General features: G+C 37.1%; 1 protein-coding gene across 1 annotated transcript; it reads right to left on the bottom strand.

The window, feature by feature from the left end:
* Positions 1-237: 237 nt before the first annotated feature.
* LOC107154201 (regenerating islet-derived protein 3-alpha-like) lies at positions 238-2872 on the bottom strand. The gene is made up of 6 exons (XM_015499789.2): positions 2861-2872; positions 2460-2540; positions 1782-1900; positions 1458-1595; positions 717-843; positions 238-529 (listed from the first exon to the last, which is right to left on the bottom strand). Exons 2-6 carry the CDS (start codon positions 2536-2538, stop codon positions 462-464), a joined length of 531 nt encoding a protein of 176 aa, XP_015355275.1. The 5' UTR covers positions 2539-2540; positions 2861-2872; the 3' UTR covers positions 238-461.
* Between the last annotated feature and the right edge of the window lie 13524 nt (positions 2873-16396).

Raw genomic sequence — 16396 nt, 5'->3', positions numbered from 1 at the left:
GTTCCTTTTCCTGAAATCTATTTGCCTAATGTTAACAGGCTTACTCCACTTTTTTTTAGAGTATATCTTTCTCCATCCCTTTACTTACAACATATTTTATATTTGGATCAAAAGTATTTATCTAGTAGACAAGGTACAATAGAGTCTTTTCTAAAAAAAAAAAAATCACTATGATTATCTTTCTCCATTAACTGCCACATTTAGAACATAAACTATAAGAGTAGAACATAAAAGTTATAATTTTAAATTAAAATTTTTATTATTGCTCTCTGAAACCAGAGACCAGAACAAATATACAACAGCCTGAAATGAGGGAGGGAGACAACAGAAGAGGGGAGCTCAGAATGAGGTGATCAGGTGTCAGGGTGTCCACAGAATCCTTTCTTGGGTGGATCTTCACCTGGGACTCTTATGAATGATGGAACTATGCACAAATCCAGCTGGATGACTTCCCACGTTCCCTAGCCCTTGAACTTGCAGACATAGGGTAACTCTATATTACAGTTGTAGTCTCTCCACCTCAGAAATCCTGGAGAGACAGAAGATGCAATATGACTGAGACCGGTGGATTTTTGTGGACCCAATGAAGCAGCATCTCAGGTAGAAGACAAATTGACTTTTGATTTCCTATCTCAGAAAGATTCCTTGAAGGTCAGGCCCAGGGATGAAGAAAGAATAGGGAAAGACTGGGCAGAAGTGGCTTCTGTGATGCTTACCTGAGCTTCGTGACACGCCCCCACAATAACCACGGTCTGAAGCAATGGAAGGATTCCTCTCCCAGTTTGCATAATTCAGCACATCAGTGCTGCTCCACTCCCATCCAGCACCATTGGGTTCTTGTCCCTACAGAGCACAGGATGGAACCAGGTAGGTATGTGTGTGTGTTGGGGGGAAGGGTAGAGATTAGAGCTCTGCTTGCATGACCCCCTAGCTGGAACTTCTGATTCCCCTCACAGCTTCATGGAGTTTGGCCTTCTCCACAGGATACACAGAAGGCTCTAAAGGAATGTTTCCCACCAAATTTCTCATTCCTACAGGGAAATCCTAGACAATTATCCCAAGAACTTTGGAACCACTCAAAATCAGTGAGGAAATAGCTTAACGCAATTGGTGACATTTTTGTGAATAGATTCTGAAACTCAAAGATAATATCTATTATGTCTCTTACCTTCAGGTAGTGATCCCTTAGAATAGTATGCTCAGACTCCCTGAAAATTTCCAAAGCCTCACAAGAGCATAGTATAAAAGCTGACAAGGGGCACATGAACATCATCGGATTATCTAGGGAACCCCACATAACTTAGTTCTTAACATGGCCTCAAGGATTTCCCTTTGCTCGAAATATCACCCAGAATCTGAGCTCTAAGTCCCCTCAGGTTCCTCCTGGGCAGGCATAGAGAGAAGGCCTGGGTGACAATAGCCACTTGAGATGTAACCAAAAAGAGTATTGAACTCACAAGCGTGGGATCATGGAGCCCAATCCAGACATATGAGTAGCTGTTCGCAACGCTCTTGACCAAGGAGGACACAAAGGAGGCTTCAGCCCCACTGAGCACAGACGCAAGGTGTCCTTCAGACCGCTTCTGGCAGGCCAACTGCATGGTTGGGAAGCAAGAAAATAAGAGGGAGCCTGAGATCTCGCTAGAGAAAAACAGGGAAGAGTTTGGTGGGATAAATAGCATTGGCAAGGGTGTTCATTCTCGTCCCAGGAACTGTGGAAGTTGGAGATCCTGCCCCTGGGATACATGTGGCCTTTCCCCTGTCACCCATTCAGCACTCACATCTGCATCTATCCAGGATTTTGGTGTGGTAAACAAGGCATAGCAGTAGGAGGCATAGGCCTTGGAGCCTTTGGGACAGCTGATGCGTGGAGAGGCCTGTTCCTCCTGAGTGTCTTCACCTGGGTAGAGGGAGATACAGAGGGATGGGATCAAATGAAGAATGGAGATTGGGGTGGGGAGGGTAACGTAGGGAACGTCTATGAGGTCTCCTTCTGGGAGGGAAACCACAATCCTCACCACCTCTCAGCTCTGCTCATGCTTTCAGGAATCTGCATTCTCACAAGGCCCAGCCATGTTGGGCAGCACCACCTCTCATTTTACCCTTTCCCCTTACTCAATAGTCCATGACTCCTCCCAGCCTGAGCTGACAGTTCCCACACTGGGTTTTCTAATCTTTCATTGTTCCTTACACTGCATTACGGCCCTTTCCCACTTTCCCTCTTTAACCCACTCACATAAATTAGAAATTTCTGACAAAGCAGGGAGCCACCTCATTCCATTGAGGATGCATACTCTGGCCTCCCACCACTGTTAACTGATGCAAGGGAGGGTGATGGAGGGACAGCAGGCAATTTCCCAGAGTGTGGGCACACCTCACCTTCCCCCATAAAGGAGCCTTCCTCTTCCTGGATCTCAATGCTCACAGAAATCCCTGGGCTAGAGGCAGAGAAATCTTACCTTGCACCTGAGACAGGAGCATGAGGCAGGAAAGCAGCATCCAGGACATGCTGGGCAGGGCCATGGGAGTCAGCATCATGTCTGTGAGTGAGGAGACAATCAGCTCACTGTAGGAAATGTGCTCAGGCAGAAGACATGCAGAGACCCCACTGTGTCTTGCCTTTTTTTGGTCTAATCCTGTCCAGATGTGTTCATCTGAGTGCTATCCATGCCCTTCCATGGACCTGGCATGAACTGGGAAATCTGTATTCTCTGGTCTTCCTGAGAGCTCCCTGGACAGCCTTTGCTTAGTCTCTGAACTCCTATGTTCTCTGAGGACTGGGACCCCCTCCACCCTCTAGTGATGTGTGAGGTCAAACCCCTGCAGGGCTCAGCCTCAGCTCCTTTAGGCTCCCACTTACCTGTCTTGCAGGAAACTGGAATGCTTTGTCAGGGCAGGGAAGGCTGGACTTTTATAAGAGGATCTGAGGGAGGGGCATTGAAAGGAGGGGGTGAAATGTGTGTGCAGGCAGTGCTCATGGTAGGGCTTGGCATGGATTCAAGAGATTCCCATCAGGGGGAGGAAAATCTTCCTGGCAAAGCTTGGGAATCAGCACAGCTGTTACCTGCTTCCAGTTAGCAGGCCAGCTCTATCTCCAGGGCAGGTGAAGTTTGAACTTTCTCCACCCTCTCCCAGATATCCCATTCTGAGAAACTCAAGAGAATGAATGCAACCCTGTGGTACAGATTATGCTGTTACACAGTGTTGCAAATGTTATGGCCTTGGATGTTGAAGGAAAATGAATATCAGCAGTACCTTTTAGATCAACCAGCAAGAAGTAGTTCTTGTGGGCATATATGCACATTTCTTTATACCTGTGTATCTAGTAATATATAATACAGATTAATAAGTATGAATTGGGTGGGTTAGGGTTAACAATTGGAAGTATTGGTGAGCATGAAGTTGCTGAAGGCAAAGAAAGAATTTAAACCCAGGTAAGAAGTAATGGCTTAGAATCTGTTGTAAGAGCCATAGCCAAGTCATATGATGCATGGCATTTTTGGTTGAAAGGTGATGCCAGCAAGCCATTGAGATGATATGATTATGTTAAGATCTGAATTCATATGGATATTGGACTCCTGCTGTCCACCTTGGCCTGCTACGGGACTCCTGGAGAGTTCCCATTGGTTGGGGAAGTGCGGTAGGAGGGAATTCCGGAGGAGGAACTTCCTTTTGGGTTCCAGGGATCCGAGAGAACGGGACGCGTGCATAGATCGGCAATCTTCCCGGGAACTTACAGGGCATTGGCGGCAGTTTCAAAAAATAAAGTTTGTTCCTGCTTGAGTGGCTCGTGATTTTGTGCCCAGCCAGACTGCGGCAAATCTGTAGTTAATCTTGTAGGTAAATTGTCCAGCAAGGCTCTCAGGAACAGTAGCTGAATGGACTTTCCTTCCTGCTGCCTCTGTGTGGTAGGACTGGGAAGCTCTCCTGGTTCACTGTAATTGTGGGCTGGCAGTTTGTTCTTGGAGTAGCATCCTCAGATTTTGATCACATGCTCAGGGGTTTTCAAAGCTCTTTCAGAGGGTTTTGTAGTCTTCATTTTCATTATTAGAATATGATGCTGTTTATTGTTTCTACTGTGTTGACATTTTCAATGACAGAGCCAAAGAAATGGTGATTAAATGTCCTGGTGCTTCAGTTTTAATGAAGGTAGAGTCATTAACCTGTGTCCTTATAGCCATGCACTTGGAAGAAGCTAAGAAAAGAAACTTTCACTTAAACATGCACTTGAACTTGAGGAAACAATGGATATGGTTAATATTAGTGAAGTTCAGTCCTTGAACACACATCTTTACTATTCTGTGTAACCAAACGGGAATCTGCATACTGAAGTTCAGTGATTGTATTGAGGAAAAGCATTGTTACAATGAGGTATTATTCATTGTTTTCCTCTAATGTCTTCTTTACATGAAAAACAAGCTGACAGATAAACTGGCTATTTACATATGTGTATTGTGTTGAAGTGTCTTCAAAAATTATCAAAAGGAGTTGGTAAACATTTTTTAAAATTCCTGTTGTAACATCTAGTACTATCAATGACTCAGATGAGTGATAAGTTTTCAGGATCCTCAATAAATTTTACACGTATAAATGTGTCCCGATACGAAAGACATTTAAGAATCCCTGACTAACATCTAGCTACCTGTTTCAAGGAAATACAGAAGATGGAAACAGATTTTATGTTACAACACATATAATGTGACAAGTTCAGAAGGTGGAAACCCCCACAGTAAAAATGACTCCAGAGTTCCAACAAATAGATTCAAGAATTAATGCAATACTCAGCATATGGGAGAAATATCTGCTAAATCAATATATTTAGATTCTGGTTTGAACAAACCAAATGGAAAATAATGAGATGATTGGGTAAAATTAAGCATTTGATAAATTTAAGGGGTTATATTCTTAGGTGTTAAAATTATATTAAGATTATATAACTTTAAAGTGTCCTTATCATTCAGAGATACATAATATAATGCAAGAAAATGGAATATATTACTCAGAGTTTGTTTCAATATACCACTGTGTGCTAGTGGCAAAGAAAGAGCAACATAAATAGACTAGGAAACCGTGAGGTGGCCACTCTTATTGCTTGGTAACATGTACGTAGAATTCATTTTATTATACTCTTTAGGCTTGTCTGAATTTTTGTCATAAAATGTTGGGAAAAGAGCTTAGAAGAAGGAAAAATCAAAGAAAGGAAATTTAGAGGTCAATCTTGCTAAGGAACATAGATGCAAAGTTCCTTAACAAATTACTAAACAAATTAAGTTATCCAATATTTATAATAAATGAAGAGAAAGAAGATTTAACCCTAGAAATGTAAAGATAGTTAGCCATGAGGAATCATAATTGTTTTTATTCTCACATTCAAAATCTTAAAGAGAAAAATATTATACGATTATCGTAAAAGAAAAACTCTCTGAGTACAATTTAACTTCCATTAATGAGCAATAAAAATGCTGAACAAAAAAGAGAAAACTAGGAATAGCTTTAATATGACAAAGAACTCTGAAGAAACTCAAGGGTAAAATGCTGGAAAGATTTTCTTAAAAATTAGTACTAGAGGGGCTGTGGCTCAGTGGCAGAGCGCTTGCCTAGCATGTGTGAAGCACTGGGTTCAATCCTCAGCCCCACATAAAATAATAAATAAATAAAACAAAGGTATTGTGTTCATCTGCAACTACAAAAATTTTTTAAAAAATCAGTACTGTAAAAATTTCTTCATTGGTTCTATTCATTAATACCATGCTATGGAAAGTATGCTTTCAAAAGGAGAGGATTTTTTCTTTTTTTTTTTTTGCTATTAGACTGCTTGATATAATTATTTAAATGCTTCACTGCACCACTTAATAAGCAATTAGATTTATTTTATCTTATTTTTATTTGTTCTTTTAGTTAGACATGACAATGGAGTCTATTTTGACATATTTATCTAAACATGGAGTATTCTAATTAGGATCCCATTCTTGTAAATGTACACAATGTTGAGATTCACTGCAATGTATTCATATATGCACATGGGAAAGTTATGTTAGATTCATTCCATTGTCTTTCTTATTCCTTCTCCCTTAAACCTTTATTTCCCTTTGTCTAATTCACTACATTTCTACTCTCCACACCCTCACACTTGTTGTGTGTTAGTATCCACTTATCAGAAAGAACATCAACCTTTGGTTTTTTGGGATTGGCTTATTTCACTTAGCATGACAGTCTCCACATCTTTTCATTTACCAGCAAATGTCATAAAGTCATTCTTCTTTATGGCTGAGTAATATCTCATTATGCATATATACCACTTTTTCTTTATCCAGTCATCTGTTGAAGGGCACCTAGGTTGGTTCCATAGCTTAGATTTTGTAAATTGAGCTGATATAAACTAGGTTAAACTTCATAAGGAAGAACAAATTGTCAAGAATAGTCAAAAACTTCTGAAGAAAAACAAGATTTTTTGTTTTATTGAAAGAATTTTGGTTTTTTAAAACTTTTTATTACAAAGTACATGTGTAGGGATAGCAAATTTATTTAATTAAGCAAATTATACAAGGTGCATGTATGAATATACCACAATGCATTGATTTTAAAAAAATAAATAAATAGAAGTAAGATTAGCATAGGAAGAACAATTGAAATGGAAAAAGCCATGTTATATGAACTTATGAATATGTCAAAATAAACCCCATTATTATGTATAATTATAATTCTAGTGCACTAAAAATTAAAGAAAAAATTTTTAAAAATATAGGACCCAGAAGCATGATATCTGGAAACTGGAAATATGGAGGGTGATAGTTAATTAGTAAGTAGGAAAGATGATGGAATGAGATGTACATCATTACCCTAAGTACATGTAAGAAGACACGAATAGTGTGACTCTACTTTATGTACAACCAGAGAAATGAAAAATTACACTCTATATGTGAACTATGAATTGAAATGCATTCTGCTGTCATGTATAATAAATTAGAATAAATAAATAAATAAGAAAGGACAGACTAAATGGTTTGGTTTAATTTATTATGCATAGAAACAAAAATGCAATTTGGATTCCTACCTCTTTATATCTTGAAAATAGAACAAGAACCATGCACACACACACACACACACACACACACACGTGTGTACATTTATATATGGGAATAGAACGAAATAAAAATACTGAAGCTCTAAAATTAAAGAAAATAATATGTTTTGACTTTGGATTAGATACATTTCTTAAAGACAAAAGGCACAAATTATAAAATAAAAAATTGCTAAATGTGACTACATTAAAACTTTAAAAAATAAAAAGTAAATGTGTAAGACACAAATGAAGAAAATGCTTTGGATAAACATAACTGACAAAGGAGTAATTATCTAGAGTGTGTTAATAATTCTTAAAATCAAAAGATAGTGAATAATATATTTAGGAAGAAAAAACAAAAAAGAGGATACATTTCATTAAAGAGGATGTTAAATTAAAAATATATATGTGTGTGTGTATACATATACACACATCAATATCAACATCATTACCAATCAATGAGATTAAAATTAAAATAAAAATGAAATATAATTTATTACCTCCCATAGTGGCAAAAAAAAGAAAGTTTGACTTTCCAAAGTTTTGTTGACGCTTTATATCAGTGAGTCCTTATATTGCTGCCGTCAAAGGTATGAATTGGAGCTACAATTTCTTGGGAAAACTGTCATTTTCTTACACTCTGATACCTAATCATTGTACTGGAGGACTATACAGCCTTAACATGATTAGAAAGAGGTGAGTGTGCACAAATGTTCATGGCATAATTATTTCTAAGGGCAAAAGAACTTTGATAGGAAATTAGTTGAATATGTTTGGGTTTAAATAATCATTACATTAGTGAAAATGAACCAGTTACAGGCTTCAGTGTGCATTAACTTTTAAGATACAAGATTGATGGAAAAGAGCTGGATTATAGAAGATTATATACCGTGTAATAATAATTGTTAAAAAATTAAAAACAAGCAGACAATATATTATTTAGGGATATATGTGTAATAAAATTATGAAATTATATTGAGAAGGGACAATGATAAACTCAAAATCAGAATTGTTACTTCTGGGTGAAGGGAAGATATGATTTGAGTGAGAACAAAGTAGTTTCCAATATTATATATCGAGTACATATTTTAAAATAGAGTAACATGTACTTGAATTTTAAAAAGTATTCTTTAATCATATACATGCTTCATATATTATCTTCTACATACATACAAAATATATAAAAATGAAGAAAATAATAATAATTGAATTTATGGATGAATGCTATAAATAGCTGAGATTAATTAATTGAAGTTTATCCACAGAAATCAAACTAATATAATTGCTAAAGTTTAGATAAAATGTTCATTAAGAATTTGACCAGGCTACAGTCATTCATGAAGGTTTGATTGGGACTGGAATTTCTGCTTCAAGATGTCTTATTCTTGGTTACTAAATTTGAGCTGGATGTTGTCTGAAGACCTCAGTTCTTTACCATGTGAACATTTCCATCGAGCCTCTGGAGTGTCCTGAGAACATGCTAATTGGTTTCTCCCAGCATGAGTATCCCAAGAAAGGAAAGAGCTATGCCACATAAAACATGGCCTCAGAAATTGCACATGATCATTCCTGTTGATTACATATGCTGGAACTGTTTTTGGAACCTGATACTTTAGCAGGCACAAGTCACAAGTCTAGTGTCAGGGGCTTAACCTTTTTCCTCCATAGTAGACTTTGCTAAAAATATGTGATGCCATTTGTATGCAGAAGAAGAAACTTCATTCAATTCCATCTGTCAGCCCTCAAGCTCCACATAAACTTGGACATGTGGAGGGTAACAGACAGGGCGTTTATTTTCTAATGTCCAATCCTAAGTCACTATCTATTCAAAAAGTTCAATAATGAATATAAATTGATTATCATTGTCTGGCTTCAACTTCTCTATTTTTTTTTTTTTTACTTTCTCTATTTTTACTTTCTCTATTTTTTTTTACTCCTCTGTTTACTTATTGCTGCACCACAAATGTTTCCAAAATTTGTGGCTTAAAACAACGATTTATTATTTCTCATGTTTCTGCGAGGCAACTGTGTTTATCTATGTGGTTTCCCTTGGGGTCTCTCGGGTAGTTGTCGAAAATGAAGGGAGCTGGAGTTATTCAAAAGACCAAATGGACTAGGTCTTAAAGATGACTGTGTACATGGGTGGTAATTGGTGCTGACTATTGACTGAGAAATCAGCTGGTACTGTTTGTTAATTAGTGTTCCAATATAGGACTTTCCGCTTGACTTGTACTTCTTATAGCATGGGTATGTCAGGATAGCAGCACTTCTCCCCTTGTAGGTCAGGGCTCCAAGAGGGCAAAGCAGAAGATGAAAATACTCTTAGATCTGGGTCAAGAAATCATGTAATGTCGTTTCTGCCATTCTCTGTTGACCAAACATGAGTTTATATTTTGAGCACCCAGAGCATAAAACCCTCAATAATGTTTATTGAATAAATTAGCATATTCATTCACAATAATTTTAATAATTATAGCAGCTGCTTTTAACTTCATAATGTTTTATGGGTTATAAAAAGCAGAATTTGAATTTTGTTTCCTTCATTAGATGTGTTATTTTGAGCAACTGAATTTATCACCCTTGATCTATGTTTCTCAATTTTTGAGTGAAATGTTAACCAAAAACTCTCTAAGGTACATTCTAGAGTTTTCTTATTGTTGGCTGGAATGCTGGAATACTATGGGGGTGGGTTATAAAATTCCCTAAAACAAAACAAAACAAAGCAAAACAACAACAAAAAAACAAATAAACAAAAAAAAAAAACAGTCTTACTGCTTGCTTATTAAAATCTCTATCTTTGGGAAGACTTTTTTCTTATGGAAACAGAGAAATCGTTTATGACCAAGCTTTGCAAAAAAGCGAAACATTATAAAACAAGTCTGGAAAAGAAGCTATTATGGAGACTATCCACTCTATTATTTTATATTTGCTATTAGAAATAACTTATTTCTAAAATGGAAACAGGCACCCTAGGGTTCTCCTTGTATATTTGTATAAATGGAATGTATTTAAAGAATCGCCACAGAGCACTTTAGATTAAATAACTTTATTCAAAGAGTGATTATTTGCTAAGCTTTTGAGCTCATTCCCTATGAGGCTTTAAAACAAAGAGCATTTTGAATAAAAGACTTAACATGGCAACTGGTACATATACTTGAGCTTAATCAAGGAGCAGAATAGGTACCACAGGTCAATGCAGAAATGTGGTCTATGGAGGAAAGTGTTCTGCTGGTTACTTTTAGACAAAATTTACTAAAAGGTAAAATTTACAAAGGGATCAAGAGCATGAAGAAAACCCATCAGATAATCTAGGGTGTCTTGGCATATCCAATCTTGTGAGCCAGCTAGAGTTAAGAACTCAAGAGTAAAGGAAACTGTGTCCCTTGGTCCTCACATTTCATGGTCTAAGTTGGAAACAACAGAGAGGGAAAAAAATGAATTTCACAGAATATACTGCTTAAACCAGTGGGTAGCATCCAAGGCTTTCCTTTCTATACACTTCCTTCCTACTGTTTTCTTTAAGATTCATGTTTATTAATCTCCATTGCTTACAGAATAATAGAGAAGAAGATTCCATTATAATTGAAGGGAAGACCAACAGGACTGGAGCAAAATGAAGATTAGGTAAGGACGATAAAGGAAACACACATGGCAATCTAAGGTGTAGACAGGAAAAAAAAATGTATCTCAACTCCAGGGTTTATTTAAGAATACTAAGGAGTTCCAAGAAAAACAGCATGTCTCACCAGAAGGCAGACCACTCCTAACACAAATTCAAGTACACAATGCTTGCTGAGAAGATCGTTAGAAACACCAGCTCCAGAACTCAAGGGATAATTGGAATTAGGTGACTGAGCCAGAGTAGGAAACCAAGATATGTTGGATGAGGGAAACAGGGGTTGGGATTCCCAATAATATTCCTAGGTTGGAAATTATCTAAGATATTATGGATGCTAAGGTTGAGGTGCTCTCATTATTACCTATGATGTTCCCTGAGCTTTCAGATCCCCATTCTCATGCACATTTGCTCCCACGCCAGCCCAAACAGTGGATCAGCATAAAGCACAGTTGATTAAGGAGTTATGCTATCAAATCAGATCCATCTCATGCATGGCTAAAATGATGCATGGATATCATCAGTCAAAGTGTCTAGCACATATGATCACATTGTAAATGGCAGATAATGATATTGTTACATATAATAGTGCCTGGTAATGCCATAGTAGATGCTCAATAATTTTCAGTGGAAAGACAGAAATATAATCTGCAGACGGAGGTCATGGAGAAGTAACTCATCTGAATCATTTCTGTAGTTTTTTTATTAGTTGTAATCATTTTAACCTATTCTTTAATTTTTTAAAAGTGTTTCCTTGGGGAAATCAAGTCATCGAGGACTGTCCAGTATTCTCTACACTCTTTCTATGTTTAAATGCAATAAAATTGCATGTATTTTTTGAAAGGTATTCAGATGTAGCCAGGTGCAGTGGTGCAGGCCTGTAATCCCAGTGGATCAGGAGGCGGAGGCAGGATTTCAAGTTCAAAGCCAGCTTCAGCAACTTGGTGAGACCCAGTCTCAAAAAGTAAAATGAACTGGGGATGTGGCTCAGTGATTAAATACCCCTGGGATCAATCTCTGGTACAAAAGAAAAGAAAAGAAAAAAGAAGAAGAAGATTATAACTACCATTTATTCAGCATTCATTTTGTGCCAGGCATTGTGCTCAAAGCTCTACATAAATTATCATACTTAATATACAGAGCATCATTTTAAGACATCCACACTTACCCTCATTTTTCACATAAGGGAATGAAAAGCTAGAGATTGAACATGTGGTCAGAATTGCCCAAAAGCACCACTAAACACCAAAGCTATATTCTTTATCACTGCTGCCAGCTTCTGGAAGGAAGAGATTGGGAAATAAAAAAAGAAGTAGGGTATTGGAGTTTGCTGCACAGCAAACTACACCATGACAGGGGAAATGTTTTTGAAGGTGTTCAATTTACCAGTGGGATGCATCTGACATTTAGAAGACCAAAGCTCAGGAAATCAGATTTCTCTTATACAGGGAAGGAATTGAAAACACCAGGGAAATCTTGTGTTCAATAGCTAAGTATGGTTATTTGCTAAGCTACATTCATCTAATGGGTGCTAAGCAAAAGAATGTGCTCAATGGAGCAACCAGATTCTCTTTACTTATTTAAAATACAATATCATAAATTCCTTGTTTCTTGAAAAGAACTGATATTGCTCTTCTTCTTCCTATAAATTATCCAAATGCCATGTGTTTCCACTTCCTTTAATGTAGACAACTGTCCATGGTGTCAATAATGTTCATTAGATCCTGTTATCTTCAAAAACTACCCTGTATATTAGAGCAGGAGTTAATTACTCCACATTACAATGGATGTATTTAGGAACAAAAAAGGTGAATGACTTAGTCTAGGTCATATTCCATGGTAGTAGACAGGTCAGGATGAGAACACTGAATTCTCCCCCTGAATTCATCCTTCTTGATACCAGACTGCACACTATTTCATTTCAATTATTCTTCAGGCATTCAGCAGCAATGAGTTCAATTCTGAAAAGGCCCAATTAATTGCTCTGTGTCTCAGAGGGTTTTTGATATATTTCACTCCAGATGATGGATTCATTAATTTTAGAACATCTTATTTGCTTTCTGCTAATAGAATTTTCAGCAGGTGATTGGTTAGCTACATTTTCAAAACCTTGCATGGAGTTTAAATGTCATTTTATACAAAGATATTTACTTCATGGAAGATTGCTGTAATTAATTTCTGAGAGCAAATAGAAATTGCTCTAATTCTTGTAGCTAGACCACACACTTGATAAGTCATTGGGATTTCTTAGGTATGTTTAAAGGCCCCTGTGTGTGAATTTAGGTGCACAGGTATGTGAACATAGACTCAGAATGGCGGTTTTGCTTTGGGAAAATTAGCATGTGTTTCAAGAGCTTTTTAGATGGTATAAATGATACCATCCAAATTTGTTCCAGTTCTGGGTATTACAAGAACTTGATGGCAGTATATTCTGGGAAATCACTCAACACTGAGGAGATAAGAAAATCAGCACTTAGGGGACAGAGAGAACTCATTAAGAGAACAGCCTTCGAAAACCATGATAATAAATTCAAGGGATGAGTACAAACCAAAGTCCATGAGATATAGCTGTTTTTGTCAAAGGAGATAGACTCAGAATAAATGTCAAATTTGAGAATCACAGTGATTTTAGACCTCAGGAGTTGGTATTGATTTTGGAAGATCTGAGACAACACAAGAAAATATCAGCAATTTTAGGGAAAGGTTTTGTTGGAGCCATATAGAATGGATTTTCAAAACTAGACTGTGCACTCTAGTATAAATCATGAAGACAAGGCTGAAACTCATACATGATGAATAGACTAACAGTACAAATAAGAATTTAAAACAAAATCTGTCTCAAGGGTGAGAGGGACCTATGGATTTACTCCAACTAGGATTTATCCTTTCTATTTCAGAAATGTGATATGAGAATTTAATAAGACCAATTATGCAAATTACACCATGAGAAGACAAAGTAACTAAGAAAAAGCATGTGGGTATTATTATGGATGATATTATTCTTTTAAAAAATTGTTTACATCTCAAGATTCATTGTATCTTATGAGATCATTTGGGCTTGGATTTTTACTCCTTTTTTTTTAAAGTATGTCTTATTTTTTTTTTTCTTAAAACAACTCATGATCACTCAGTGTCAACAATAGAAATGAAATTGGCTTCAAATTCCTTCAGGACAATTCTTCCTATATAAAATTTTAAATGATGAACACTTATATTTTTCTACTAAGCAAACTAAGTGGATAGTTCCACTTGTTCTACTTTATTAAGGGGGAACAGCAATAGGAACTTGAGTCTTTGGATGTGTGTTTACTAGCCTCCTGTGGATTAGCCCATCTGATTTGAAAAAAGTTAAGAATTTAACCTTTTACTCTACCAGCTGGCTCATATAGGTAGGTACTGAACCTGCAGGGAAGGTGCCTGCTTTAATAAAGCTTTTTTTTTTTTTCTCTGCAGAGGATATGACTCACAGTTTAGCATTACTAATGGGGATTAAGGGGTGGCCAGGGACATTGCTTTCAAATAGAAAAGGCAATAGGAAAAGCTCAGAGTGTTTGAATTATTTAACAGAACATGCTTACCTTGGCGTTCTTGGCTTAAGCTTAAAGCAAAAGCAGAGAACCTTGAATCAGTAATTATCACCATTAATCACCCCTGTCCCCACCATAAGCAATGTCTCAGTCATGCTCTCTATAATACATTTTAATCTTGTCACAGGGATATGGTTGGTGGCAAACTAAGTAGTTTTGTCCCTCTGTTTATATATGCTTTAAATGGCATTAAAGTTCTTTCACTTCATAAATGTTGGCATGCAGCAAGCAGAACAGGCACAATGTTGCTATCTAACTATATTCACTAAGCAATTTCCACCACCAAGAATTTCCATGGATGTGGCTCCATTTTCTGGAGGGGAGCAACCTGATCCATTCCTGGTCCTACCTTCAAAGTAGTTGTGAAAAAGAAAAAAGGATTGGGTTTTTGAGGTCAGAAATGGATTTGAATATTATCTCTGACAATTTCTGGCTATATGACATTGGGCAAGTGACTCTTCATTGGCTTTGTTAGTGAAAAGATGAAGATAATATTTCAAGGTTCTTCTGAGAATCAAAGATAAATGTTGACACATTGATGACTCTCTAAGCATAACATGAGGTTTAAGAGGCTGGAGCAGGGTGCTTTGGATGCAGCCATTCCAATGTCCATATTCTAACTTGCTGAATGTTCACATGTCATCTTAACTTTAGTTTGTAAGTTTTTGTCTTCTATTAAAGGATGATGGTGATATTTACTATCCAGGGTCCTTTTTAAGATAAGCAAATATTGGCTGCTACCTAACAGCTTCTGAATCCTGACCCTTGATCCAACTTTCTGCACCCTCTCTTCTTAATTCATTAGCCCCCAGTGTTTCTGCTGTATCATTGAGTCCATAGCTGTCCATCACAGTCCACCTTCTGGTTCAATCTTTACCATCTGAAATCTATGTCCAAGACTATTTTGTTTACTTTGTTATCCAACCAATTTGTTTTTACTTGATTCAGAATTAGATTCCTGTTTTGTTTTGTTTTTTTGGTACTAGGGATTGAACTCAGGGGCACTCAGCCACTGAGCCACATCCTAAGCCCTATTTTGTATTTTATTTAGAAACTTAGTTGCTTAGGGCCTTGCTAAGTTGCAGAGGCTGGCTTTGAACTCCAGTGCCTCTAGAGCCATTGGGATTACAGGTATGAGCCACCATGCCTGGCTTTTATTTTTTTAAGTAACAATCAGGTAATATTTCAAACTAAGTGCTAATGAGACAAAACTTAAAATAAAAAGATCTCAATGGAGACATCATTATTTAAGCTGAAGAAGAGTCTCAAAGTTACTCATTCTACATACCATGACAAGCTATTTGGGGAAATTTTTCTTTGAACCTTTCATTTCTTTTGTATGTGTGTGTGTGCATATGAGTTCATGTGTACGTGTGTATATTTGGTTTTCTGGGTATTTATGAAGAGAATTGTTTTCCATGGACATTCATAACGGGCCACACAAAACATCAGTATGACACCAGATCATGTTATTTAGCTAACATATGGATAGTCATCATATTCACTCAAGGTTTTTCTCTATGTGGGGATTTATGTGGCTATTTTGGGGACTTAAAAATGTAACCTGAATTTCAATAATTAGGATTTGAATGGAGTTCCATTAGTAATAAAAATATGAATTTCACTAGCTTCTGACTATTTTTTTTTATTTTTATTTTTTGGTACAGGGGATTGAACTCAGGGGTGCTTAACCACTAAGCCATATCCCCATCCTTTTTTATTTTATTTTGATACAGGTTCTCATTAAGTTGCTTAGGACCTCACTAAATTGCTAAGGCTGGCTTTGAACTCTCAATCCTCCTGCCTCAGCCTCCTGAGCCGCTGGGATTGCAGGCATGTGCCGCTTGTAATCCCACTGTTCTTGCTAATGTAGGCACACTGTTAAATCTCCCTTTCATCTCAAAGAGTTTCTGCAAATTTGTAATTTGACATAGGTTTGTGGGCATGTCTTCTGATGCTGCGCTTCCAATTTCCAGAAGGGTCTCCATTAACTCTCCCACCACACACCATCACTGATGTATGGTTTGCTCATGACCAATGTCACCACTGATGCTGCATAGGAGGACTTACAACATTCATCTGTGGACTGAAAAAGTGTGTACAGGGTGGGAAGTGGAAGATGGATCTCCC

The sequence above is a fragment of the Marmota marmota genome, unplaced genomic scaffold, assembly GCF_001458135.2.
Source record: "Marmota marmota marmota unplaced genomic scaffold, marMar, whole genome shotgun sequence".
Classification (NCBI taxonomy): Eukaryota; Metazoa; Chordata; class Mammalia; order Rodentia; family Sciuridae; genus Marmota; species Marmota marmota.
This window is presented reverse-complemented; position numbering and strand designations above follow the sequence as displayed.